At 43.3% G+C, this 27,162-nt stretch overlaps 2 protein-coding genes and 1 pseudogene across 3 annotated transcripts in view; 2 read left to right on the plus strand and 1 right to left on the minus strand.

Moving 5' to 3' along the window:
- Dnah11 (dynein axonemal heavy chain 11) overlaps positions 1-551 on the plus strand; it is a 174,595-nt gene extending 174,044 nt beyond the window's left edge. The window contains exon 47 of the mRNA XM_033757147.1: positions 87-551. Coding sequence (XP_033613038.1) covers positions 87-334 — 248 coding nt within the window. The 3' untranslated portion in view covers positions 335-551. The remainder of the gene's footprint in view (positions 1-86) is intronic.
- Positions 1-27,162, minus strand: Cdca7l (cell division cycle associated 7 like). Of its 2 annotated transcripts, none has more exons than XM_010641101.3 (10): positions 27,143-27,162; positions 15,649-15,789; positions 9,912-10,040; positions 6,439-6,804; positions 5,031-5,102; positions 4,761-4,931; positions 3,978-4,103; positions 3,187-3,336; positions 2,075-2,211; positions 1-1,449 (listed from the first exon to the last, which is right to left on the minus strand). In XM_010641101.3, the coding sequence occupies exons 2-10, from the start codon at positions 15,709-15,711 to the stop codon at positions 1,419-1,421; spliced, it is 1,245 nt and encodes a 414-aa protein (XP_010639403.1). In that variant the 5' UTR covers positions 15,712-15,789; positions 27,143-27,162; the 3' UTR covers positions 1-1,418. The 2 variants fall into 2 exon arrangements, with proteins under 2 accessions (XP_010639403.1, XP_010639402.1); XM_010641100.3 differs by having other exon boundaries at positions 9,912-10,043.
- LOC104874148 lies at positions 15,710-16,935 on the plus strand (annotated as a pseudogene).

The raw sequence follows: 27,162 nt of genomic DNA on the forward strand, positions 1-27,162 counted from the left end.
TGTAGTAAAATCAGAACGTTTATTGCCTCAGTGAGAGTATCAGTACCAACAAGCCACACAGCTAGCAATTGCTGTCTCTGTCGTAGGTGCCAGATGGGACATTCAGTCTGGAACCATCGTTGAAGCCCGTCTCAAGGAGCTGACATCCACGATGCCAGTCATCTTTGCCAAAGCCATACCCATGGACAGACAAGAAACCAAACACACCTATGAGTGCCCTGTGTACAAAAACAAAACGAGGGGCTCCACCTACATCTGGACCTTCAGGCTGAAGAGCAAGGAGAAGACAGCTAAGTGGGTGCTGGCAGGTGTGGCTCTGTTGCTAGAAGCATAAGGTGGCTCTCGTACTGGGACTGCTGTTGCTCCAGCCTGTGCCAGAACAGTAAGCATCTCCTACTGTCACTACACCGGTTCCTATTCATGTATTCTACTGAAGGGCATAAAACATTTCCGCTTATGTCATTTCTTAGTAACTTACATACATGTGCATTCAGTTTTTAAAACAGTATCCTTAAACAGTGGAGAATGGGACAGAAAGACAAAGAAGCAAATATAGAAAATAATAATAGAAACCTGTTCAGGAACTATGTTCATTGATTTTAGCTACCCAGGGTTCCTCTCAGATACCCCATATCTCAACACAAAAATATACCGTTTCTCACATTTTCACCAAGACTGCACTAACTATCAAAAACCACGCAGCCTGGAGGAAGGGGAATCTTAGTTCTTATGGAGAGTAAATATCAAAATCTTTTTAAATTAAAACTTAGCCCTTAAATTCTTTCAAAACTAGAAGCAGCAGGCTCCGGGCAAGTCATAAAAGAAAAGACAGGCACTCCAAGGCCTCCAGTGTCTGCAGTATGACAGTCCACTTTTGTTTCATTTTAATAAAAACAAAACCCTACTAACTCTCATGTGGTTAATTGCACTTTGTAATTTAGGGGCACATTCTTCAGTATAAATGACCCATAGCAGGATAAACTACATGGTTTGAGTCAATCACTCACGATATGATAAACTAAAGGGATGAATGCCAGTAAAAATGGCACAGGGTGGCAGTTTGGGAAGTAAAAGGTAATTACACAATGTCAAAAGTCAAGAGCTGCTTATACAAGGTCTTCTTGGTAACTTACCTGAACTCTAATTCCACCCATGTAAACTGTCCTCCTGAATCATACTAAGGAAACACTTAGAACAACACAGATCTGTGTATACATGGATATACATGGATATAGATTCCTCTGCTTTTCTATTTTCCTGAAAAATCTTTTTAAGCATAGAAACAACTTTTTAAAATAGTATTCAGAAACAATCAACTCTACAAAGAACTTCTGTATAAAAATACAACTGTAACAAATCTTAGGCACAAATGGTATGCATGTCTTGGAGTATTCTGAGTTGGCTTGTTCTTTTTTCTCTCAATTGTCTTTTACCAGCTGCTTCTGTAAGCTGAGAAAAAGATGAGAAGTATTTGATAAGCAGTTAATCAGATGAGGCAAAGAACCAACCAGCCGCTATCTCCTGACACTCAAAATCCTGGCTTCTTGCTTCAGGGATTTAGCTCAGTGGCGCCCCCGCCTGCCTCATAAGCACAAGGTCCTGAGTTCAATCCCCAGTATGCACCCCCTCCCACCAAACCAACATCCTGTGTCTCCTTATAACTGCACATCCTGGATACTATGTGGCCCAAGTGTGACTCTTCACTCCCACATGCCAAACCCACACTTCAGATTCCTTACAGAAATGACACTTGTAGCCCACCAATCTGTGTCCTCATCTCTGTGAACAGAGTCAGATCTTCTCTCTGCTCAGTGTGGTTAGGGCTGCCTCTGGCTCTTCATAGTCTTCCCAGATCACCCTCAGCCAGCCCTATGTATCCCTTCCATTTTCTCTTTTATACCACGGGGAAGTTTTGGAAAAGAGGGCATTTCCCAATAGGGAAAGTGCCATTTCTGAGCCGCTTCAATGCAAATGGACACAGAACAGATGGCACTGGAGGTGTTTTTCATAATCAGCCATGTGTAGAGCGTCTTCCACAATGGACTGTACCTGAAATCTAAATGGCTAGACTCACCTCTCTAGATATTCCTTCACATTATCGTAACCATAAAACTTGGCCAGATGGATGAGGATCCCTGTGGCACAGCGGCCGTCACGCTTCCGACAGTAACTGCAGTTGCAGATCCCACGGCACGGAGGACACATCCAATCCTGAGAGAGACAGTGACAGAAATCCCCCCACTGTCTAAAGGCTCTGGCAAAGCAAGGGTCTCTCATCAAGCCTGGGCCTCTTCTCGTCTTTACCACAGGGCACTCCCCTCCCTAGGAGGAGTTCTCTCTCTAGTGCATCGCCTTCCTTCTCAGGGAAACCCCTCAAGGCTGAATTTTCCATATCACTGAGAAACTGACCGTTTTAGACAAGACCACATGATTAGTGGAGGCTCCTCTTCCAAACTTAGACTTTCCAAAGCATTAAGCCAAGTGTGAACTCTCTGTAAATGCCCAGGTCACACCCACAAAGTTGGCCTTGGTTTTAGGAGCACACGGTATGAATCTCAATTCTCCAGATATGTTAAATAAATTAACCTGAACAGTAGGTCTGTGAGCTGGGGATAGTACACGCACTCCTATTACTAGTGGAGAGGTCCCACAATAAAGTGAAAAGGTTAAGAGCACAGAGCCCAGAGAGCAGGGCTGCTTGGGTTCAAGGTCATACACAGTAACTGGCACTGCCATCTCTCTTCGGAGGGAACTGAAGCATAAACAGGTTACATACCTACTTCTTACAGCAGAATGTATTCGTTAAAAGTGAAGGTAAAAATAACTGCTTTGGCCCATGTGAGACCCACTTAGTGCTGTCAGACACACAGGCAACGCTGTGATGTGCCCACCCTGGCCAAGAAAACACGGGTCAATCACTTTGCTGGGGGAAAGTCACAGGATTAATTTGCACAAAACCAGACAACTGAAGAGAAGTTTAGCTCAACGCACACTTCTCCCCTCCTGTCGGCCAGCTTGTTTCCTTTCCAGGAGGAAATGCTATTTTTCATTCCCCCTAGTCTTAGGATGGGGAAGGAGGGGAAAGTGGTGAGGGCTCTACAAATCCCACAGCCCTTGCAGGTCCCCCACTTTGAGCTTGCTTCCTTCATCCGTGCAGTTTCTGACAGACGCCAACACTGCTCCTACCGGGTCCAGCAACGCCGATCTCACATCCTCGCCGTAGCGGTTGCGCAGGCACGGCCCACAGAACTGTCCTCGCACCCCGCCGCAGCTCTGGTTCCGACACACGGTCTTGGTGTCAATGGTCTTCTGCCGACACTGATGGCACGTGTTGCCCTGGGGGGAAAGGTGTGAGCAGCGAACCTGGGGACCTGTGCAGTGATGCCTGTGAGGCCAGATGCTGTCACATACATTACCATGTGCACAAAGCACCGCCTCCCTCCCGGAATCAATTCGATCACTTCCCCAGGACAAACCACAGTGACCTCTGCCAGGTGTAAGCACTTCAGGTCTGGGGCCACAAAAGCACACCAGAGGCACTCGGAAAGCACAGAGGAAAGGTTGGGGCCAGCACGGTGGAGCCCCTAGGGACCAACAGGTGACTGACTGCATGTGACAAGTCCAGGCCGTGTCAGTCAACTCCAGCCTGAGACCACAGACCTGGGTACCTTCCGTGTAAAACCTTATGTTTTAAAACGTTCGCATTTCAATTAGAAACATTTTAATACTACATTAAGACAGTGTTCCGTTACTTATCGAACAGTGATGCGGTGCCCTTTAAGTCACCAATGTGACTACTGTATTATCATGACTACTGTAGCTGCAGCGACAATACAAAGCCTGCTTCTAAGTCCTTGGGGGAGAGGGCAGGATCTAAACCCTGGTAGTATAAAATGGACGGGGGACTTCAAATACCAATGCTTTCAACACCCAGTAAGAATCCCAATCATACAAATTACTACTAATAAATCACTTACCAGAACTTTATCATAGATTTTATCTCGAACAGTTATGGCAACATTTTCCAAGTCCTCTTCCGTGATGTCCTCCACTGGCCGAAATGAAGACACACGACGACGCTGTCTATACCCCTGGCATTTCCCCTGCAAGATGAACAGTAGAACCGGGAATGAGATACACAGAGCCATTTAAAAATAATATTAAAATCTTAAACTTTATTGAGATCTAGCACCACTAGTGCTAACGTGTCTGTTCCATCTTCTCAGAAAACTTTCATCCGTGCAGCTATTCACTGCGCTCCTGCTCCAGGCCAAGCTCCCTCCTTGGCACAGGGATACAGTAATAGCGAGAGGCTTGGGCTTTTGGGTTCTGTACTGAAAACTGTGGACATAAGGAAGGAAGTCAATCACACTGGGCAGCCAAGCTCACGTATGGCAGTTTCTCCCTCCAGACTGAAGGCCCTCGAAAAGCCCCATCCAGAAATGGGCAAACTGGTGCTGATGGGAGCTGTTCACAGGTATTTTTGTCTGCACCAGTGATCAAGCAGAATCCAGCTCATTACAAGTAACCAGGGAGCTGCCTCTCAGCTCAGTCTGGGTACAGAACTTTCTTGGACCAGGGTTCTCAAAATGTAGTCCCAGGGACATGAGCACTACCTGGGAACGTGATGGAAACGCAAGGTCTGAGCTGGGCCTCCTGATCAGAAACTGCAGCTGTAACTAGCCCTGGGGTGACCTGATGCACACTCAGACTGGGGACCACTGGGTTAAGCCAACACTAATTCATGTATTAGAAAGTACCCCACTAATTGTCTTCCTTCTTCTAAAACTGTATAATTCTTCTGCAAATTTTGTGGCAGAGACAGTGAAGTTTTCTAGAGCAAACTTCTCCGGGGGCCGCGCACTTCGGGTTGGGTTCATGCGCCTTGTGATCTGTCCCTCCGAGAAGGCCCGTCGCACTGTTTTCTTCTTCTAAAACCAAGAGCACAGGCAGATCCAACTGGATAAAAGCCATCTGGCATCTGGTTACCAAACAGCAATGACTGAATGATTATGAGGAGTTCCACTTACAGAAGCTGAGGTCGGGGTTCGAACTGGGAAGAAATCTGGCATTGAGTTCAATTCCGCCAATAACTGAGCGAGCTAGGGTTCAGAGTGAAAGAAAGGATCTGATGTAAGTCAATGCTGCCATGTGTTGGTCATCCACTTCCTCTCATGAGCCTTCAATTTTGCCACTTGAGTAGTTTACATGAACCTCAACACGTGTGACACTTTCAATCTTACTCGTGAGGAATTTATCTCATGAGGAAATATCAACTGAGAAGCTGACACCAGCATTCATCTGAGTCAATTCTGTGCCCACTCCTTATCTAGGGACAACGCCGTATGAGGACTACAATATCTGGGCCTCGAGCAACACGGTCAGTTCCTGAATCTAATTAGCAGTGTGACCCAGGACAAATTTTACACAATTGAATTCAAGGTTGAGTATGTCCTTAAAACAAAACAGCTCAACCAGATGATTTAATGGTCAGTGTTCAAAAATCCGATCCCTAAGTTAACTTCTCACCAATAAAAACAATTTCTAAAGATACTCCCAAACGAACGCTTCATTTAATACCAAACAACAGGTACTAATATCCCAATCAGAGAGTTTAATCAGGATTAATTTTACAGTTATGTACATTCATGGGTACCAATTTAAAAAGCCACACAGAACATAGTTCTTACTGAGGAGAGAAAGTGCTAAAATTTTCCACTAGCCAAACTAATGTTTCTTAGATAAAAATTGCCCTAAAAGTTTTCCGTTTTCTTAGCAGACATGAGTGCACTCACAGTGTCAGTATTATGCTTTCTAAAAAATACACAATGAAAAGAATTTAGAATTTTAAAAAAATTCTGTCTATACAAAATTATGAAGCAAGCAATGAATGATTCTCAAAAATGATCAAATGAAGCTACTGACCAAATAACATGTAAGAAAAAAAAACTTGCTTTGTCCTATTAACTGTTCTGACAGATGAGTTTTAAAATGTGTTGTGTTAAGTTGCTTAATTCCTATACCTTTCCCATTCCTTCAGATGATATCTCCATAATAGAGCAATTTCTAGGTAAAAGCTGCCTGCCCGCCCTGCCCATGGCAACTCTGACTGGACTCAGCCCAGTTTTCAGCCCTTCTCAACCTCAATACCATGACTGATTTAGAACTGAACCTGATAAACACTAAGTACCATCAGCAACTGCCTCTTTGTAGGGACTATAAATGAACAGTCCAGGGAGCCTCTTTCTAGTCCCAAACCACAGCTTATTGTACAATAATGCTTTAGGTTCTAGAAAAGAAAAAGGACACACAATCCCCAGAGCCCACTTTGCCCACAGAAGCCAAAGTGGCAGCACCCATAGAGGCTGCTGCCCCAGAACCTTAGCCCCTGCTGTCACAGCCCAGCCAACCCTGGCACTGCCTGGGAACCTCACTCACCATGGCCTTGTTCTCCTTGATGTTCATGTTCCTCTTCAGCAGAGCATCCGAGCCCTCCTGGCTCTCATCCCTGGAGTCGTCCTCAGAATCGGAATCCTCCCCTTCCATCGCCTGCCTGCAGCTTTTCTTTCTTCCAATCATTTTTTTACTGTCCTGTAAGTACGAGCTAGAAAACAACTCAGAAGAACCATTTTTATCTGACTTCTTTGCCAGTTTCTTGGAGGGGAACTGAAAGGCTACTCGAAGGCCAATGCTGCTGCTGCTTCTAGATCTGCCTCTCCTGGGTGTAACCTTTTCTTCTTCATCATCGTCTTCCTCACTCACCAGAGATGCTTTATCATTGTCACACAAATCTGACTCCACGAGCTAATAAAATACAAGAACAAAGACACTGTCTATAATGGATCTACTCCTCACCCCCTAAACCCATTCATTTCAAAGTACTCAGATAACATTTTAGAAGAAATGGGTAGTGAAACACTTCTTTCTACTACTGGCTTCATGAGCTCTTCAGTTAAATTCACATGGAATTAAATTTTTGATGAATGAAAACAAAGCACAGGCAATCAACTACTAAACCATGCCCACACCACACCACGGACACACAGGGAGTCGGCCTGTGAGCAATCACCAACAAGTGAGGCTCCTCTATGGTGAACAACCCAGCTGGCACATCTGGAAACTAGGTCAAGTGAGAAAGAATCAAAGAAACGGGTACGCATGACAGAAGAGTTAGAGGGGCGTGCGTGGAGAATACCAACCAGTTCCAACCACCACCTGGAACAGGACTCATGAAAGGCCAGCCAGGAGAGAAGACTTCACCCTAGTGAAGTGACCAAGGGCAGACAGAAGACCTGCCACTGGGGTTAGTGGGGACCCGCCACCCTCAGGGCAGCATGGGTCCTAGATCAAGGAGAGGACCCCAGAGTCATCCTCCTCTGTAACCTTCAGAACCACAGGGTGAAATCAAGTCACACAGCTCAAGAAATTCTCACCCTAATCTCACTCCAAATTTCCAAACACCACATGCTACAAATCTCTCCAGCATTAAAACCTCACTTGGGTTTCAACTGAGCATTCAGGACAGATGATAACAGGGTGACATCATCCAGGTGACAGTGGGATAACACCTGAAATGTGACTGCGACTCAGTGACAGTATGGAGAAGTTTATTCAAGTCCAAGGACATCTAAGCATCCTTTCTTTACAACAAGGGGGAAAACTCAGCCTGGGAACTGCTGTCAAGGAGTCCTAAAGATAGGCCACCACAGGTACAGCAGCCATAAGATGGACCAAAGACAATTCGGTAACAGTACCTCCTCTCCAGTGACTCCCTAAATTCTAGCTGGACTCACGGCAGAAATGAGAGGGAGGAAAAAAATACAGATGACTGCCAACCCCGGGCACCAATCCATACCATGCTGAATGGGGAGATAAGACTGGTTCATACCCTAACTTTTCACAGAAGTAGCTTCAAAATCCAAAGTGGGAGTAGCAGGAGGCCTGCAAAACAACCCAATTTTAGGGGATGCTGCCAGGGAGACTTCAGATTTGCTCTATTTTTCTATCTTACTCATCATCTACCCCACCTCTCTGTACCAAAAAAAGTGGAAGCGCTCATTCCAAAGGACTGACGAGGTCAAGAAAGAGCAAACCATCAACACCGGTCCCAAGATGAACCCCAAGATGAGTGTCAGGCCAGCACTTTGGCTGTGAGCATTTCCCATCAGGTCAGGGACCACCAGAAACCAAGGTCATGGCAACATCCCACTGTAAGAAAGGATTTCAAGAGCATGCATTTGAGGCAACAATGCTCATTTTCTGAATGACATACGAAATAAGTATCTGCAGGTGAACCTGCACTGAGCTGTGCACTTTATCACAGAGCAGGCAGCACATCACAGTTCATACCCTACATGGGTAGACCCTGAGTGGAGAGACTTTTGGGTAATTCACTGCCCCTCACTTAGCTAAAGGACAGATCAATAAGTTACTAAGAGATGATAGCCATTAGGGTATGAAAGGATCTTAGTTTTGCTGACAAGGAACTGCTGAACAGAACCAACAAATTGCCAGACAAACTGCTTCCACACAAAAAAAGAAGAGGAAGAGGAAGAAGAAGAAGAAAAAGGGTGGGGAGAGGAAGAGGAAAAAAGAGAGAAAAGAAAAGCCACAGCAAAGTTGGGGCCTCCAGGCTGGTCCAGCTTTATATTGCTATCTGTGGAAAAAAAAGCCACCATCAAACAAGACAACCCAGCATTAGGGCTTTCCTTCCAAAGCCTGCCAGTCACTGCCATTTACTGCCACAGGTTCCCCAGGAGCTACTGGCTGTGGATAGCTCCATCCATCCTCACTCTGATACCAATGAAGGAATCAGTGTATTTATTTCTTGGAAAAGTAACAAATCCTGCATCTTTTATGTTTTTATGTATCAGCTACACGCTAACTGATATTCAAAAAAATATATAGGAAGGTTAAACACAAGGCAATATTTTAGATTGGAAACTAGAACAGAAAGAAGATATGAAGAAAAAAACTCTCAAAAGTCTAGAATTTAATTAATAGTAATATACTAGAATTACTTTCTTAGTTAACTGACAAATGTGTCAGTTATGCAATAGGAAATCAGGTCAAACATGCAGGGATTGAGTGTACTATCTTTGTAATTTTGTAAATCTAAAATTATTTTTACACACATGCATACACATTGTACTTTAAAAAGTTATATATGATTCAAATACCAGTGAGCAGAAAACCAGCCTCATTATAAGAGAGGAAAAGAGACAGGCCGACCACCCAGTCTCTTAAAGAGAAGGGCTGAGAGCAGATCTGCCCAGATTCCAGGAGAGCCTGGGTGACCGTTAAGATTAAAGCCCCGTCAGCATCAAGATGCAAACGGAACTCCAAGTCTGCACTACAGCTACTGCTCCATTTTTAATAAATTAAACTCAAACCTAAGAATATTACTTTACACAAAACAGGAAAGGGCTTGGGTGATCTGATCACCCCAAGACAGATAAAAGAGGCTGGAGAAACCCTGACATAAACTTCCATAAGGACAGTGAAGGATGACACCTGGGACACACCCTTCAGGGCACAAGGCTTTAAAGGCAAATGGATTTTTCTCTGAGAGAGGAATGGACTAGCAGCCCAAGGATTTGCCTTAGAGTAGCAATTTTTTGTATGCTAATTGGCTTATAAAATAAAGCACAATCTTTTTACTTCCCAGTCCTTTTTCACTTTGTATTTTTCAGACAGGGTCTCCTTAGGTCTCTGAGATACCCAGGCGCTAAGATATCCAGGCTGAGTTCAAACTTGCAATCTTCCTGCCTCAGCCTTCCACAGTCCTGGGCTTATAGGCATGGCTGCCACTCCTGGCTTCATGCAACTTCTTAGGAATAAAACCACAATTCAGAAATAGACTAGGAATACTACAGCCCACAACCCTTTGCATGGATGATCACTGCCATTACCTCTGGGTTACTCTTTATGTTCAGCTCATTCTGTGTGAATCCTTCAAAGTCTTCAGTCTCTGAGTCACTGTCCTCTATAAAAATTCTTCTCAGCTCATCTGTGAAGTATTTGGAATGGAAATGCACACCCTGCTAAAATAAAAGTGCACATGCATCAGAGACAGGAAGCAGAGATTACCAGAGAAGGGGGGAAAGGGAGAATGGGGAATTACCATTCAGTGGGTACAAGTTTTTGTTGGAGATGATGAAAGGTTCTGGAGACAGATGGTGGTGACAATTAAACAACGTGGCAAATATACTTTATGCCACTGAACTGTACACTTCAAATGTTAATATGGAAAAGTTTGCATTACATCCATCTTACCACAATAAAGACACACACATTTTCTTAAAACATACAAAAATTAAGACCTACAAGTTAGGCAGAGGTGGCATGCACCTGTAATCTCAGCACTAGGGAGGCTGAGGCAGGGGACCACAAGTTCAAGTCCCAGCTGGAGAACTTAGTGAGATGCTGTCTCAGAAAAAAAATGAAAAGGGCTGGTGATGTACCTCAGTGTGAAGGCCCTGGGTTGAATGCCCAGTAATACAAACACCCACAAAAAAGACCTACACGTCACACAATTTCAAAAGTACCAAAATGCTTGTCACCTTAGTCACTTCAGGTATGACTGGTAGGCACTGTGGGAATTCAGCTTTTCCTGCACCTGCAAAGCTGGCAACCAGAAATGTCTACTTTCACACGGAATCGATACAAAACAGAGAAAAGGACTTGAGACGAGAAGCTGGTTCCCTTTCACACACAGGATTGCTCCCTGACAGCATCCAGAACCCAAATCTGCTCCCCATGGCTAAGCCTGCTTCCCCCGCTTCAGAGCTGGGGACCCTCATGCCCCTCAGCACTGCAGGAGACTGGACTCGCTCCATGGCCAGGTGGTGATACACAGCTGCCACCCTCTCATCCCCAGAGCACCTGTCTCACAGACGGCAAGAGGTCAGTGAGCAGTTTCACCACAGGTGAGCAGAGGGAAAGATGGTACATGAGTCATCTTAAAAATCACCACCCGAGTATGTGGTACACGGCTGTAATTCCAGCACTCTGGGAGGCTGAGGCAGGAGAATGACAAGCGTGAATCCCATCTGGGCAAATATGCCAAGACCCTGTCTCAGAATAAAAGAAATTAAAAAGGACTAGGGATAGAGCTCGGTGCAAAGGGCCTGGGTTTGGTCCCCAGTACTGCAACCAAGGGAAAGATTATTTCCTAATAATGACTATTCCCTTCTTTGGTATACTATGGTAGAAAGAAGGAAATCCAGCTCTTTTAACTCTATGTCTAAAAGGAGAGAGAAAGAACTGCAGAGCTGAAGGGAGACCCCCACGGGCAGCCTGCTGTGAGTCCCAACACTCCATCGGGGCTGAGTTTCCGCCCCAGACTCCACTTATGCCTCCCCCCACCATACAGTAGTGACCCCTGTAACGCCACAACACACTGGGACTCCCTAGCTCCGCCTTGCCTTCCCCTGACTTTAATTATACACTTCGGCAAGCTCCGATATCTTTGGGGAAAAAAAAAGATATAATAGACAAGTGGAAAAATGGGGATAGAGAAAGAAATGCCTACATCTAGCATTCTTTAAGCTTAAAAATGTCTATGAATTATTATGGGTAATTGGAATGAGTCTGCTCAGAGCTAAATTACTTTGTTCCTTTGTTGATAGCCGTGGTGCAGCTGCTTGGGAAAAAAATACAGAAAAAGGGAAGTTTTTTTTTCTTTTTAAGTGAAATTCAAATTGTGTTCAAGCGAGACCAGAGTCAACTACATACACTGCGCTGAAATGCACGCAGCCTTTTGGCTGGTTAAAATGGATCATAGTACGTGGGGTTGACAAGCAGACCACCAGTGTTGATCACCAAGGCAGACCTGGGGAACCCAGCTGGTGGCTGCTAAGGAAGGACACTGCGCACCTGCATTCAGGGACATCTGGCTCTGTCCCTGCAGGCTGTTCTAGGACAATGGGTCTGTCTGCATTTCATGAAATAGCCAAAGCTCCAGCCCAGGGCCTGAAGAGGACAGATCAAGCCTCAGAACAGTTGAGTACAACGCTCCAATCTTTCTGGGCTTATCTCTCCCTTGTTCTGGCCTTCAAAGGGCAGTGCACAGCTTGGGAGAAATCACTGGTCCTGAAATGACCAGCCCTGATGGGAAAAAAAACAACTTAGCTCAATCCTAAACTGAGCCTTAGGCTTTCATTTTCCTTACCCTAAGGGGTATAAAACCTGTTTCTCACATAGGTCTGTACAAAACTGGTATGTACCCTGATTATCGCTGCATTGGTTACAACCTTCAACAGCTAGCTGCTCTTTGGAATGTGTTAACACATATGAAGAATTGGAAAAAATCGACCCCCTAATCCAAAAATGGGCATCAGAGATGAATACATACTTCTTAGATTAAGTAGTACAAACAGCAAATAAATACATGAAAAAATGTTTAACATCACTGATCATTCAAGAGATGCAAATTAAAACACCACTGAGATTCCATCTCACTCCAATAAGAATGACTATTATTAAAAAATCAACCAATAACCAATACAGGCAGGGATACAGTGGGAAAAGAACCTTTCTCCACTGTTGGTAAGGGTGTAGACTGGTGTAACCACTGTGGAAATCGATCTGGAGATTCCTCAAAAAAACTGGGATTAAGGATCTCATTTGATCCAGCTATTCCCCTGCTGGGTATCTTCCCAAAAGAATTAAAAGCATCATTCCAAAGCGATATATGCACACCCACGTTTAAAGCAGCACAGCTTGTAATAGCTAACTCTTGGAAACAGCCCAAATGCCCATTAACCAACAAATGGATAAAAAAGATGTGGGTTTCTAATACAATGGAGTACTACTCAGCTGTAAAGGAGGATAAACTGGAGACATTTACAGCTAAATGGATGCGCCTTGAAACCATATTCTTCAGTGAAATAAACTGTCACTCTGGTGTGAGAAATTGAAAGTATAAATAAGGACCAAGATATATAATAGATATAGTGAAATAGGAAGAAATTGTTCAAAATTATATCTAGTGTAAGATACTTTGGTAACAATTTAATGTTTTATGCTTTATATTTATGTTTTAGGTATAGAATTACTAGGAAATGAGTTGAGAGATAAAGATTAGCAATTGAAAATATATGCTTTTAGATCACAATACAGTGTATTTACCATTGTTGTTCTCTATTTTTGTTTTGAAAAATTACTTTCTCACAGAACTGTTTTTATACTTTCCTTATCAATATCTACTTCTATTACATTAAAATAAAAATTAAAAACAGGGCCAGGGATTTAGCTCAGTGATTCTGCTGCCTACCTCGCAAGCACAAGGACCAGAGTTCGATCCCTGGTACCAAAAAAAATAAAATAAAATAAAAAATAGAATGTGTTCATGATCCTTCAAAATCAATACTGGGTCTTATCTGGTGGGCTTCAGTCAATGATAGCTACCAGAACCACAACCATAAGCGAGTAACAGTGCCACAGGTGGTTGGTTGTTTGAAGCCCATGTGACACGGGCACAGACTGGAGAGCCATGGCCTGCTGAACCAGTTCGATGGCATCTGTTTCAACTATACCCAACACCCACCAGTGCTCACTCTGTAGTCATAAGGGGTGCTAGGTGCTTGAAACGAGGAAAGGGTCAACATGAGGACAACAGGTCAGAGCCAGGGAAGCGAGAAAGCACCCATCCAAGATGATCTCCCCCTCCTAAGGAGCTTGTAATCTAATCTAGTAGGAGAGCCAGACAAGTCCATAAGAAACCATGGTGAGAGCCAAGGTTGCAGAAGTCTGGAAACAGCCACCTCTGAACAGGATGTGAACCAGGACCGAGTCTAGAGAAACAGTAAGGAGAACACAGGCAGGACCTACTGTGGACCAGTGGACGGAAAGGGAAGAACCATGCTTGGTCAGGGAATCAACCCAGTTCCGGTCTCAGAAGCACAGCAGGGAGGTAAGGGGCCCGATGATGCTAACAGGCTGTGAAGTGGTCACGTATCAAGTGGGGCACCCCCAGGTGTGAGGCCTTCAGCAGGTCTTTCCCCTACCTGAGGTTCGGTTGCATGTCCTCTAAAATGGGACAGTGACAGCACCTCCACCCACCCGGGAGCTCCATGAAGAAGTATAGTGTCTGCGTGAAAAGCACATGGCACTGTCACAGTTGTCCATAGCCTGCTGGGGTCAGGGTGGGGAGGTGGGAAGGACAGGCGTGACCGGGGAAGCAGTTGTCACGGCAGCCAAAACAGTGGCTCTGCTTCTCAATGTCCGGCACGTGCCAGGCTGTGCGCTGGGCCCTGTAACACTGCTCGGCATGGTCCTCAAGGGGACCTGACAGGCTGCACGCTCCCTCCTTCAGTGCCTGACCCTTCACACAGCAACTGGAGGGGCAGTGGCCAGAGTGCAGTCCCAAGAGATCCCAGCAGGAAGGGTAAGGGTGAGGAGGCTGAGGGCAGCTGAAGAGAAGGGAAGGCACGCACACTTCCTCAGCTCCTGGAGGGGAAGAAGGAAGATGGGAAAGGAGTCGGAAGAAGAACAAGAAGAGGAGGAGTCAACAATAACAGATGGAGATTAAAATAATAGTAATAATGGGCAAATGAGACAAGCGCGGAAACATGGTGAGCTTCGGCTGTCCCCTGAAGAACCTAGACCAGTCCAGCTGGTGGTCAAAAATATCTACGGGGCTGGACAGAGAAGCTGAGCTACACACAAAACACACGGCAGCAGCCACAAGCAGGATAGCTGATGTCAATGAGAATACTCATAGCGAAAAGGTCTGAGCACAAAATGTTAGGAAATACCCACATTTAGGGACAGGAAAAGAGACAGCAAACAGCACAAGGTCTAACAGAGAGGGAGAACCAGAGGAGTGAATGGAAGTGATTCTGTGGGATGCCACGGAGGCATCAAATAAAACGAGGCCCAGAGACTGGGGAGGACAGTAACCCCAGAAAGCACAGCGCCCCCTAAGGCCAGAACACATAGTGATCAGAGAGTGAAGCGGGCTCTCCGGCTTCCCTTCTTGGGTCTGCTCAGCTGAAGCGAGGCTGGGTTAGTTTACAGTCTTTGAGGAGAAGCTGTAGGAGAGGGAGAGAGAGGAGTTTTAAGCGTTACAATGAAGTCGGAAGAAAATGCCACTGAAGGCTAGATATTTTGATTGGCCATTCCACTGCTAAGGCACAATATAAACCTCCAGGACTCTAACTCTCAGAAAACTGTAACTTATGTTTGCTACTGATCAAAGTCATTAAAGAAAGAATTATGCTCTCCCCAGCAGTTCCAAGAGTGAGGTTCCGATAGACTCTCACTACGGGTCCACGGCGAGGCAATTGTATCACAGGAACTGCACAGTCCGCGTGCGCCTCACTGCCCCATGGTGCAGGCCAGCCCTCCCCTGCCAGCTGCGTGGGAGGACTCTGCCTACAGCCTCACCCCAGGTGACAGCCAAGAAAATGGATTTGATCATGTGAGGTCCTTTTATTGAAAAGAAATATTTTAATGGGCAAGATTAAAACAGCAAACGTGAACAGAATCCTCTTGCCAGTTCCTTAAAACATGAAGGCACAATGCTTCTAAAATACAACGTTCAATAACTGATATCACCAATCTTGGACCACGCTGAAATCAACATCCACATCAAAACGCAGGCTTCCAGAGGAATACACCTGCCTCAGAAGGAAACATCCGTACCTGTTTTCTCAACTCCAGTGAGTCAAAACTATCGCAGCTCTCCTCGGAGGATAGGGTTTCCATGGGAACGTCATCTCGGAAACCGACAAATTCTTCATCATCACTGGGGGCGTTAAAGATGTCAGCCACTTCTTTAGGGACCTGTTTCAGATTCAAAAGAAAAGGATGAAACTGGGGCTGTTGCAATCACTTAGCAAGATTCTCGGAGGAGAGCAAAAATCACCTGGTAACTATCACGTTGCCATGTTTGCCAGAAGACCCCAATAACCCTGAACAAAATGGTTTCACCTATGACCTTAGGGCAAAAAATAGTGAGAACAGAGAAGATGTCTTCCAATTCTTGACACAAGCCCTATCTTACAGAGTGTTGAGGCCATGCCTGGACAGAAACCATTTCTGATTTCCTGACAGGGAGAGTCAAAGGATGGGAGGGAAGAAACACATAATAAGCACCAGTTTCTGAGAAACCAATCATCTTATTTCTCTTCAGTAACATTCATATACCAAAAAAGATTCCCTCTGATGTTAAGCTCCTCTTTTCTTAAATAATCTCAACCTGGCAACATGCAAGCGGGCCAGGAAGGCAGCTTAGTTTTTTCCAAGAGGTGAAGTTCACCAAGACGTCCAGTGATAGACAAAGGTTTGATGATCAGAGTCCCAGCACCAGCAGGGGCAGTTCAGATTCGGACCAGTGAGACCCAGCTGCTCCCAGGCCTGAAGAGAAAGAACCAAGAAAACCTACCACCCAGCAGAAGAAAAGCACCAAAGTCTCTAGCAAAAACACAGCTAAGTTTTTCACTAGTGCTGAAAGAATACAGAAGGAGCTAGCCAAAATATCCCTTGATCATCCTAACTGCAGGCGGGGGGCCTAAAGGAAATAACATTTATGAATGGAGAGCAACTATACTTGGGCCCCCAGGTTCTATATATGAAGGTGGTGTGTTTCTTCTGGGTGTCACATTTTCATCGGATTATCCACTTAAACCACCGAAGGTTACTTTCCATACCAGAATCTATGAATGCAACATCAAGGGTCCAGGGTCATCTGGTCTGGACATCCTTAAAAACAACTGGAGTTCTGCTTTGACGATTTCAAAGGTTTTGCTATTTGTTCCCCTTTGACAGACTGCAACCTTGTGGATCCTCTGGATGGAAACACAGCCATTCGGTATTTGACATGACAGTGGACCAAGAGATACGCAGCACGAGTCACACAATGTGTACGCAGTGTGAGGGGCAGGGGGGATCTTCCAGCTAATCTTTATGGCCTTCACAACAGACTTCTGTGTATGTTATACTGATTCTACTCTCAGCCTTTATCCTTAAGAGACTGGGAGACTCTTCAAAAAAACGCTATCAAGAGCAGAACATCATAGCTGTGTGTTAGTTATGTTTAAAATGCCACCTTGCAAGTCCTGCTTTTTTGGAATGTCAAAATGTATTTTCTGATGGACTAAGGATACTGGTCCTAAAGTCTACCAAATATTATAGTGCATGGTGGCCTAATTCATTATCGGTATGAAGTTTTAAAAGTAGCAATAGATGACGAGGAATTATGTCAATTGTATGAAACTCAGATCTATTTCTGAGTATATGGCTCATGATACTGTAAAAATGTTTTGTTAGTGTGTAATGAAAGGATTTCCTTTACCCTTTGTAGCTGAGAGCACTGATATATCACCTCAAATACAATAAATATGCTCCTGTAGGGGATAAAAATCTCAACCTATATTCTTTCTCTTTCTGTTGTCATACGTTGATTCAGAGATTAAACGTTCATACAATAAAACTAATGGTGTTCCTGCTTTTCTACACACGAGATCAATTTAAGTAGCTGTAGAATTAATTCGAAGAGAATTTAAATGCCATTAGGGGTTAATTATTCCCAGAGAAACTGTTATCAACATACATAATCTAATAAATATTTCCTGGAAATCCATTTTTTTCACCCAAATATTTTTTAAAATTCAAACACACAGAAATGTGAAAAAAATCAGAAACACCTGTACATTCTTCACCAAGAGCCACCCTTTGTCTCCGTATTTGCTTTTTTCCTCCCTCTTTCAACAAACATTAGGCTGAACCGCTGACTTTCAATCATACAATCAGCCCACTACAGCATATGCGCATAGGCTCCCCACACTGTGGTGGACGTTTTAATAGGACGACTTCCATAAGGCAGTATCAGCCAACCTAACATATAACACCTGTTTTTTGATGTTATTTGCACACACACCACTTTAGCATACATCTCCCCAGGACAAGGACATACTTCCAGAGAATGATAAAAATCACAATCATACCTAATTAACATTAATTCATTAATACCATTTATTATAATTATTTTCATCATCACGGTGTCCCCAAAATGTCTTTTATGACTTCTGAGGGGCCAAGGAGACCCACTCAAGCAAGGTTTGTGCATTGCATTTGACCACTTTTCGTGACACCATTTTGTGTTGTTTTTCACAACTGACCAAGTACAAATGCCTCATAAAATGTCATCATTCAGAGCTTACCTAAATCTCTTCTCAAGATTAGATTCAGGTTAAATGTTTTTGGCACCAGTTCTATGTAAGTGAAACACATATCTCAATGCACTGCATACGGAGGCACAAAATAAAGTGTTATGCCATTATTAATGAGTAGTGCTTTTTAATTAATTCTAAAACACTTCAAACATATTTCAGAAGTACAGAGAGTAATATAATGAGTGTAATATGTTGACCCCAAGCAATTACCTGCCATGGCTCATCTTGCTTCATCTGTATACCTACCAAAATTATGTAATGAAGGATAGGGGTTTATCAGATGCCTCGGGAGAGCTGAACCAGGAGGCTTCCACAAGAGCGAATCGGGAAGGTGCACCTGACTCACTCACATGCAGGAGGTGGCTCACCCCAATGGGGATTGAAGCTTCTGCCCTGGAGACACTTGTACACCTCACTCTATGCATCTTCACCTGACTGCGTGTGTATTTGTTGTATTTCCTTTATAATTAACCAGTAAACCTAAGTATGTATTTTCTGGCGTTCTGTGAGCAATTGTAGCAAAGTAATCAAACCCAAGAAGGGAGCATGGGAAACCCAACTGGCAGTTCTCTGGCCAGAAGTTCCAGAGGCCCAGACTTTGGCATCTGAAGTGGAAACTCAATCTATAGGGTCTGATGCTACTTCCTCCAGGTCAAGTCAAAAGCGAATTAAATTAGAGAATACCCAGCTGGGTTTCACTGCAGACTGGCTTTCTGGATTGCTAGTGGGGAGAAATCTATCCATAGAAAGGGTCTGTACTATGAAATGTGCATATAGGAAAAAGGGAGGGGGGCTTATTTTTCTTCTACAGAGTCAGACATCCTAGGTTTTTTGAATGAACAGAGCAAGAATATAGTAAGTATCTTAAAACACAAATTCACATGACATCTTGAATTCAAATCCAACATTGCCAATTCCTCATGTCCCTCAATCCCATATTGGTATCACCCTTCCCCTAAAATGAAAACCACAACTCCCAATATTTCTAATATGTTTATCAATGTGCTCTCTCTAGAATACACTCAAAATAGTGTCTAATTTCTACCACCAGCATACTGCCAACTACTCTTACAACACAGTTCTACTAGACACTAGATCTTTTTTCTTGGGGTAGCCAATCACTGTCCTTGGGGATGCACAAGAGCTTTCCAGGTACTTCCCATTTCATCAGAGTATATTAAAAAGTAAGGTCCTCCCACCAGCCATATGCAATGGCACGTGCCTATAATTCCAGCACTTTGGGAGTTCAAGCCCCACTTGGGCAATTTAACAATTGGCAAGACCTTGTCTCAAAACTCAAAGTAGAAGAGTCTGGGAACATAGCTCATTGGTAGAGCACAGGTGGGTTAGATCCCCAATGCCTCCCCGCAAAAAGCCCTCAAGGGTCAAGACTTAAGAAAGTTAATTTTTACTCCATCACTAGAACAGTCTTGTGTGAAACTGACATTTCCTTTTTAAACTGAGTGTATGGAGGTGATTAATGAAATGACTACTAAGGAGAGTTTACGAATACAACCTTGACTCACCAAAGGCCAGGAGTTCTCTCTACTTTTGCACAATCAATGCAAATATCAACACAACAAAAAACAAAAAATGTTAACTAATGTCCAAGTATGATCGTGACAATAAATTTGCCCTCATCTCCCACTAAGAGCCTCAGGGGCAGGGGAATCTCTCCACTACCCCCAGCCTATTTTGACTGCTGTGCTCGCAGATTTGTGTATTCTAAAGCTACTTGAATTTTTTTAATTCTGTGTGAATTTTACATTTAGTTCCTGTTGAGAATTTATTAATCCCTGATCCACTTATTTGTTTGTAGTACTTTTAATATTTCTTGCTTAAAAATTAACAGCTCAATCACAGGAAATTTAACATTTTCAGGGAACATAAATCACAGACTAGATTCTACAAATTCAGTGATATTAGAGGATTACAGTAAACACTTTCTTGTCATCTAATAAAATCATCAACATGGAAAACAGAAAATACTTAAGTCTAACTCTGACATGGTTCTTGAAGGAAAAATTAAAATGTCACCGAGGTACATTAAACAGTGTTAGGCACCATTATCACTTTGAAAAATATCTTTTGTTGCTCAGCCACAGAACTCATACCCAAGTCAATATTTATGCAGAAGAAACACAGACAGTATTTGTGAAAGTGTGAGTCGGGTATGGTGGTGCATGCCTGTAATCCCAGCACTTTGGGAGGCTGAGGCAGAGGGATTACAAATTTAAATCACACCTGGGCAATTTCACAATATCCTGTTCTCAAAAAAAAAAAAAAGACTAGGGACATAGTCCAGTGATAGAACACCCCAAGTTCAGTTCCCAATACTACCAAAAAATTTTAGGAAAGTGTAAGTATGTTATATTTAATATAACAACACTGAGATCAGTCAGTCCCTGAAGCAGAAGGGACAGTGTGTCGCTTTGTCTTTTTTGATTTTTCACCATTTTACAAGTCAAAGGGCTCTGCCTGAGGATTCTTGCTTTAACCTGAATGCCTCCAGGAGGAGCACTCCATGCGTGGATTTAATGGAAGTACACAAAGGGAACAGAGAGCTCCGGTACAGCATTAAATTGCTTCCAGCAGCAACTGCATTAGCTCTGCACCACAGTGCAGAGTCCTGGGCTGCTGTGATGCCGCTGTGTCAGCCAACTCGTTCCTCCTCCTGCATCTGCTACGGAGGCGCCATCGGGGCTGTAATTACCGATTAGAACAAAAGGAAAGAAGCCTCCTTTCAGAATTGCTCTTTGCGTTGTCAGGGTATTCAGGGCTCTGAACTTCAAAAGGTAATAAAAGAATTTCAGGTCATCCAAGCCCCGGGACTTAGCAAAATTCTCTGTAAAATATCCTAGTGTCCTCAATGCCACAGACCATTTAACTTAACTGATGCAACAAAGGGACAAGATTTGTAGGGCAGAGACCTGGTTAAAAAGGGACACCCTTCTAAAGGAGCTACACTGACAATGTATGAACACATGAAACCTGAGGATGTCGCATTCCTGTGCCACTCAGCAATGATCCTATGGGGAGCTGTGCATTCCGGATATGGAGCAGCAGCTGACTTTTTTTCCCTAACTTTATGTCCCGTTTGATTATAACAATATTAATCTTAAGAATCCCAGAAAAACGCACTCAATTCGGCAGCACATATACTTTTTTAAAAATCCCAAAAGAACATTAAAGCAAGGAACTGAGGACCAAAATTCAACTACTTCCAAACCAGTGGCTGTTACATACGTTAGTCAAACTGACACATAATTAGGATAAGTGAAACCCAATTGACCAAAACAAAATCAAGGAAATCTCCTTCTGCAATGAAGTCTGTTTCATGACTCATAATATTTTTTAAAAACCCACAGACACATTCACGCCATTCCTAACTCTGAGGTATATACTGGCTTGTGTTTATTTGTTCACTCTGTGCTTGTTAGAGTCAACAGCAAGAATACCATCAAAGGTCAGGCGTGAACCAGGATTCAACCCCCTGACAAGACACAGGCTGCAGGATGGAATCCCTGAGCCAGCTCACCCAGGGCCTAATTTACAGCAGATTATCTATAAATCCTTGCGGAAGCATGTGATATATCTGGTTTTTACAGTCATTTTCCTAGGAAAGGTCTGTTTTCCTAGCAAAGGTGGACTGGGCCTAGAGACACATGCTGGGAAATGACTATGCAAGAGGAACACAGAATTTCGAGCAGAACGCCAGGACATCTACACATAATGTAGTCACACGGCTGCTTTCTGCAGATGACTGCAGATACCACTTGTAAGCCACATAAATTACCTTAGAAATAGATGTTGCAAATTCAGTGGGCTCTGGGAGCTAGCAGGCGGGGAATGAGGTCAGCCGGTCAGGGGTGAGCCAACGCAGGGTAGAGGGAAGCTACTTCTCCACTCCAGCCGGCGCCTGCACCTCCACATTCCCAAGGAAGCCGAGAATCTGGTGGCCAGGACCAAACAGCTACAGGACGGGTCTCACACATGTCCAAGGGAAAACCCAGCACAGCACAACGCGTGGTGCATTATGGAATTCCAAGCAAATTGCGAATGCCAAAGTTTCAAGTATTACTAGTGCCTGGTATCAACAGCAGTGGGAATGCTAACATTAAGAAAATGAGGAAATAGTTTAAATTGAAAAGAGCCTCTGCCTTATTCAAAGCAGCATTATTCACAGTACCCAAAAGCCGTTCAATTATCCACCCATGGACGAATGGATAAACAAAATGTTAAATGCACACAGCCTTAAAAAGGAAGCACATTCTGTCTGGCACATGCTACAACAGGGATGAACCTCGAGGACTTTATGCCAAGTGAGAAAAGCCAACACAAAGAGACAAAGTCTGTATGATCCTACTTATGAGATATCTAGAGTGATCAAGATCACTAACAACAGCAAAAATGAGTGATGAGTTTCAGGTGCACAAGATAAAGAGTAAGAGATGGGACACACACCAATAAAAAACAGAGTATACTTGACATTACTATATTCTTAAAAATGTCTAAGATGGCAAATGTTATGTTTTGCGTATTTTACCACACTTTTAATAAGTTAGAAAAGACAGACAAATTTAAAATGACAATTTAAAAATGTGGGAGATGGGCACAATAGTGCACACCTATAATTCCAGTTACTCAGGAGGCTGAGGCAGGAGAATCAGAAGATCAAGGCCAGCCTGAATAGTGAGACTGTTTCAAAAAGAATTTTTAAAGGCTGAGGTGTGTGGCTCAGTAGCAGAGCACCTGCCTAGCATGTACAAGGTGCTGTTCAGCCCTGGGTTTTCCATCCCAAACAGTACAAAAAAGGGAAGAGAAAAATTGTCCTTCCTTATATAAATTCAGTCTTTTCCCAAGCTGACCAGTCAGTTCTGACACAGACTCTTCAGCACCGTGAGGTTTGAGAACCCACCCTCTTGTCCTAGGGAAGGGACTTAGTGTCTGCATAACCACACCCCCCACCCAGGGACCCCAGACTCCTAAATGCACAAGTTTCCTGAGGAAACTACAGGACAGAGCTGGTCTCAGAGCTTGCCAATCCAACAAAGCTGTACTAAGGAAAAATGAATCGGTACCTTGCCAGCACTTTCCGAACAACCTGCCAAACAAGGTATGGAGGTCTGAGACTCTGTTGACCTCTGCTAGCCCAAGTCCTAATTAAAACTTCATAAGAAAAAAAAACAGTAGGCTGTGAGGCGATGCCTTAAACTGCCAACCAGATTCCAATCAAGTATTTAACTTTGAAGACAAATTCATGTGAGGCATGGCAATTTAAATATTTATATTGTAAAATTAAGTACTATTTTTAAATTAAAAGCTTTTCCATATCTTAGTGATATCTACATTTACCCTTTCTGGGTTTAAAAAAAAAAATGCCTCCTCCCAGCCAGGAGGAACATATTTATCATCTATTGATTCTGAAGGGAAAAAATAAAAGATTCTCTTTCAAAGCCAAGTTGATAAAGTTTCAGGGAATGCTTTTTGCTACAGGAATATTAAGCACATATTTCGGCTGGAAACAAGCCGCATGTCAAGCCCTAAGGAGCCACGCACACTGCTGCACTCTCTTTAGGAAGTGTTCTGAAATCAATCGGAGAGCAGCGACTGCAGAACGTGCAGGCTGCACTGTCCGCCTCTAGGAAAGGAGCCCTGCACACAGAGAGAAGCACGGCTTCAGCTGCCCCTCCAACCACCACAAAGGAGGCTTTTAGTGTCATTTTCTGCCATGAATAGTCAGTCACTTCTCTCATCTCTCACAAATAAAGGGGATGGTTGGCCCGTAACAAACATATACATCTTGGGCCGGGCATTTAGCTCAGCTGTTCGGTGGCCTGCCTCACAAGTGCAAGGACCTGAGTTCGATCCCCGGTACCACCAAAAAAAAAAAAAAAAAAAAAAAAAAAAACATATACATCTTGCACCACTTGTAAGAACCAACCTGGAAATGGATCTCAGATCTGAAAATAAGCCCTAACATTATCAAGTCAGGTTCCGTGGCATATACCACATAGTCCCAGCTACCCAGGAGGCTGAGGCAGGAGGGCTGCTTGACTCATGCCTGGGAACAGTAAGAACCTGTCCCAAAGAAAAAGGAAAAGAATCTACAGCTATAAAACTTCAGGAGAAAAATCCTTGTGAACTTGACTTAGGTAAAGAACTCCTAAGACTCATCAGAAACACAACGTAAGCTGGGAATTTGACTCAGTGGTTCAACCACCTGCCTTGCAAGCAAGCAGAAGGGCTGCATGCAGTTCGATCCCCAATACCAAAAAAAAAAAAAAGAAAAGAAAAGAAAAGAAAAACACAATGTATATTTTATAAATTACAACAGAATATCTGCTCTTCGAAAAAAAGTTAAGAAGGGCCAGGGATTTAGCTCAGTGGTTTGGTGGCCTGCCTTGCAAGCGCAAGGACCCGAGTTCAATTCCCGGTACAAAAAAAAAAGTTAAGAAAAAAAAATTTTAAAAACAAATTGGGAGAAAATATTTGCAAATCAATGTATTTGACTAAGGACTGGTACATAGAATGTATAAAGAACTCTCAATATTCAGTAATAAAGGGCCAGAGATTTGGCTCAGTGGTTCCGCCACCTGCCTCACAAGTGCAAGGGTCTGAGTTCGATCCCTGATACCAGGGGGAAAAAAAAAAATTCAGTAATAAAAAAACTGTCCAAATAAAAAATGGGCAACAACCTTGAGCAGATACTTCACCAAAGACAAATGGATGGTAAATAAGTAGTACACGAAAAGATGTTCAACATCCTTAGACATCAGGGAAATGCAAATTAAAATCATAATAAGATACACCTATATAGCTATCAGAATGGCTTCAAAAATATACCGAGGGGCTGACAAGAATGTGGAGCAACCAGTATTTGTACTGACTGAAATCAAAATGGTAGGAACACCACTCTGAAAAGCAACTTGGCAATTTCCTATAAAGTTAAAAACTCACTTATCATACATTCCGCAGTCTCATACCTATAGGTGTTTACCTCTGTGAATGAAAACCTGGGCTCACACCAAACATGTATGCACGATGGAAAATGAGCAAGACAGGATATATACGTGTACAAATTCCCCAAAATGAATGTATTATGCATCACCAATATAAACAAATAAAACCTGTATGTATCAGTTTTATTCAAAAACCAATAAATAATCCAAATCAACTAGGAAATGGACAATCTAAAGGGAGTTTACTACTTTGTTTACGTGGGCACCATTCCACTATGTAAAAACAATGAGGTGCTAACACACACTGTGGATAAATCTCAAACGCATCACCCCCCCACAAAAAAAAAGAATATATATTGTGTAACTCCACTTAATAGGACATTTGGGAAGAAGCCAAAACTACAAAGAAATCAGACCAGTGGTTGCCTGGGATGGTGGGTTGAATACAAAGAAGGAAAGGAACAGGAAACTTAGAATAGAAGGATGTGCCAATTACACAGCTACAGGAACATCAAAACTCAGGACTGAACGCTTGGAAAGGGGGATGGAGGGCAGAACTAGGATTGAACCCAGAACCCGCACATGCTAGGGAAGCACTCTTCTGAGCTGTATCCCTAGACCTTTTTAAAATTTTATTTTGAAACAGGGCTAACTTGCTACCCTTGCTACCCTCCTGCCTCACCTTCCCCAGTAGCTAGGGTTACAGGCATGTGCCACCGTGCCCAACAAAAAAGGTGAATTTTACTTTATCACATTAAGCCTTAGTTAAGAAAAAAAAAAGCCGAAATAGCCATACAAATGTAAAGGCATGGAAATGGGTCCTAGCACATAAAATTAAAATGTGATCCTGGAAATACAAGTCAATGGGAAAGAAAAGGTCTGCCATTGAATGATGCTGGCAAAACCAGCTGAGAGTATGAAACAGTCAATTCTGCTTCTCTCCTTACAGCACAAACCAGATGATCAGCGTTAAATGGGAAACAAACAAAAAAAATAATGTATAAATATGCATCTGGTCTCTGAACGGAAAGGACTTTAACCATCAATATTAAGAATATTAAAATGGAAAAGTGTCTCACTGACCCTACAGCAATTTAAAGGTTCTTACTTAAAAGGAAACAAAACTTAGAAGAAAAAAAAAAAAGTTGAGACAAAAGATCTGCCAAAAATCTTACCAATTATCAACTACTAAAAAGTCATACACAATGAAATAAAACAGTAAAACTATGAAAATTCATTTCCTAGCCAGCACAGAAAAGGCTAAAAAAATTTTTTTTGTTATTTTTTTTGGAGACAGGGTCTCACTATGTAGTTGAGACTGACCTGGAACTCACTATGTAGCCCAGGCTGGTCTCGAACTCACAGCGATCCTCCTGCCTCAGCCTCCCCAGTGCTGGGATTATAGGCGTGCGCCACCACACCCAGCTAAAAATATTTTTAAAGTCTTCAGCCAACCTAATGAAAGAAATGAAATTAAAACAAGCATTCTCATCTACCAACTCTACAACATTTTATTTCAAATGTTTTGTTTTTGCAGTATGGGGAATTGAACTCACTGAGGTACATCTCTAACCTTTTTTTTTTTAAAGACAGTCTTAGCTAAACTGCCCAGGCCGGGTATGAACTTGTAACCAACCCTCTTGACTCAGCTTCCCGGAGTGCTAGGATGATAGACACCTGCGCCTCGGTTTTATGGACATGTTCAATGATGGGCACCATGGGACAAGCAAACACTGCTATACAGAACTGGCAGGAGGACAAATGGGCTGCCCTTTCACAAAAGAAACCTGGTTATATACGCCAGGATGAATGTTAGGGTTTAGATGGAAAACATCTCCCACAAGTCCCACAGGTTGAGAGAAGGGCCTCTCAGAAGGCAAACGGATCTTGAGTGCTCTAACCTTGTCAGTGGATCAGCCCAGCCCATCCATAAGTTCATAGCTGAGTGGGCTACGAAGAGGTGGGGCCAAGGTTAGAGGAGCTGGGTCATGGAGGACCTACCTTCCAAGGGGCTATGTCTT

The sequence above is a fragment of the Fukomys damarensis genome, unplaced genomic scaffold (assembly GCF_012274545.1).
Source record: "Fukomys damarensis isolate Sample0158 unplaced genomic scaffold, DMR_v1.0_HiC HiC_scaffold_4, whole genome shotgun sequence".
In the NCBI taxonomy this organism is placed as follows: domain Eukaryota; kingdom Metazoa; phylum Chordata; class Mammalia; order Rodentia; family Bathyergidae; genus Fukomys; species Fukomys damarensis.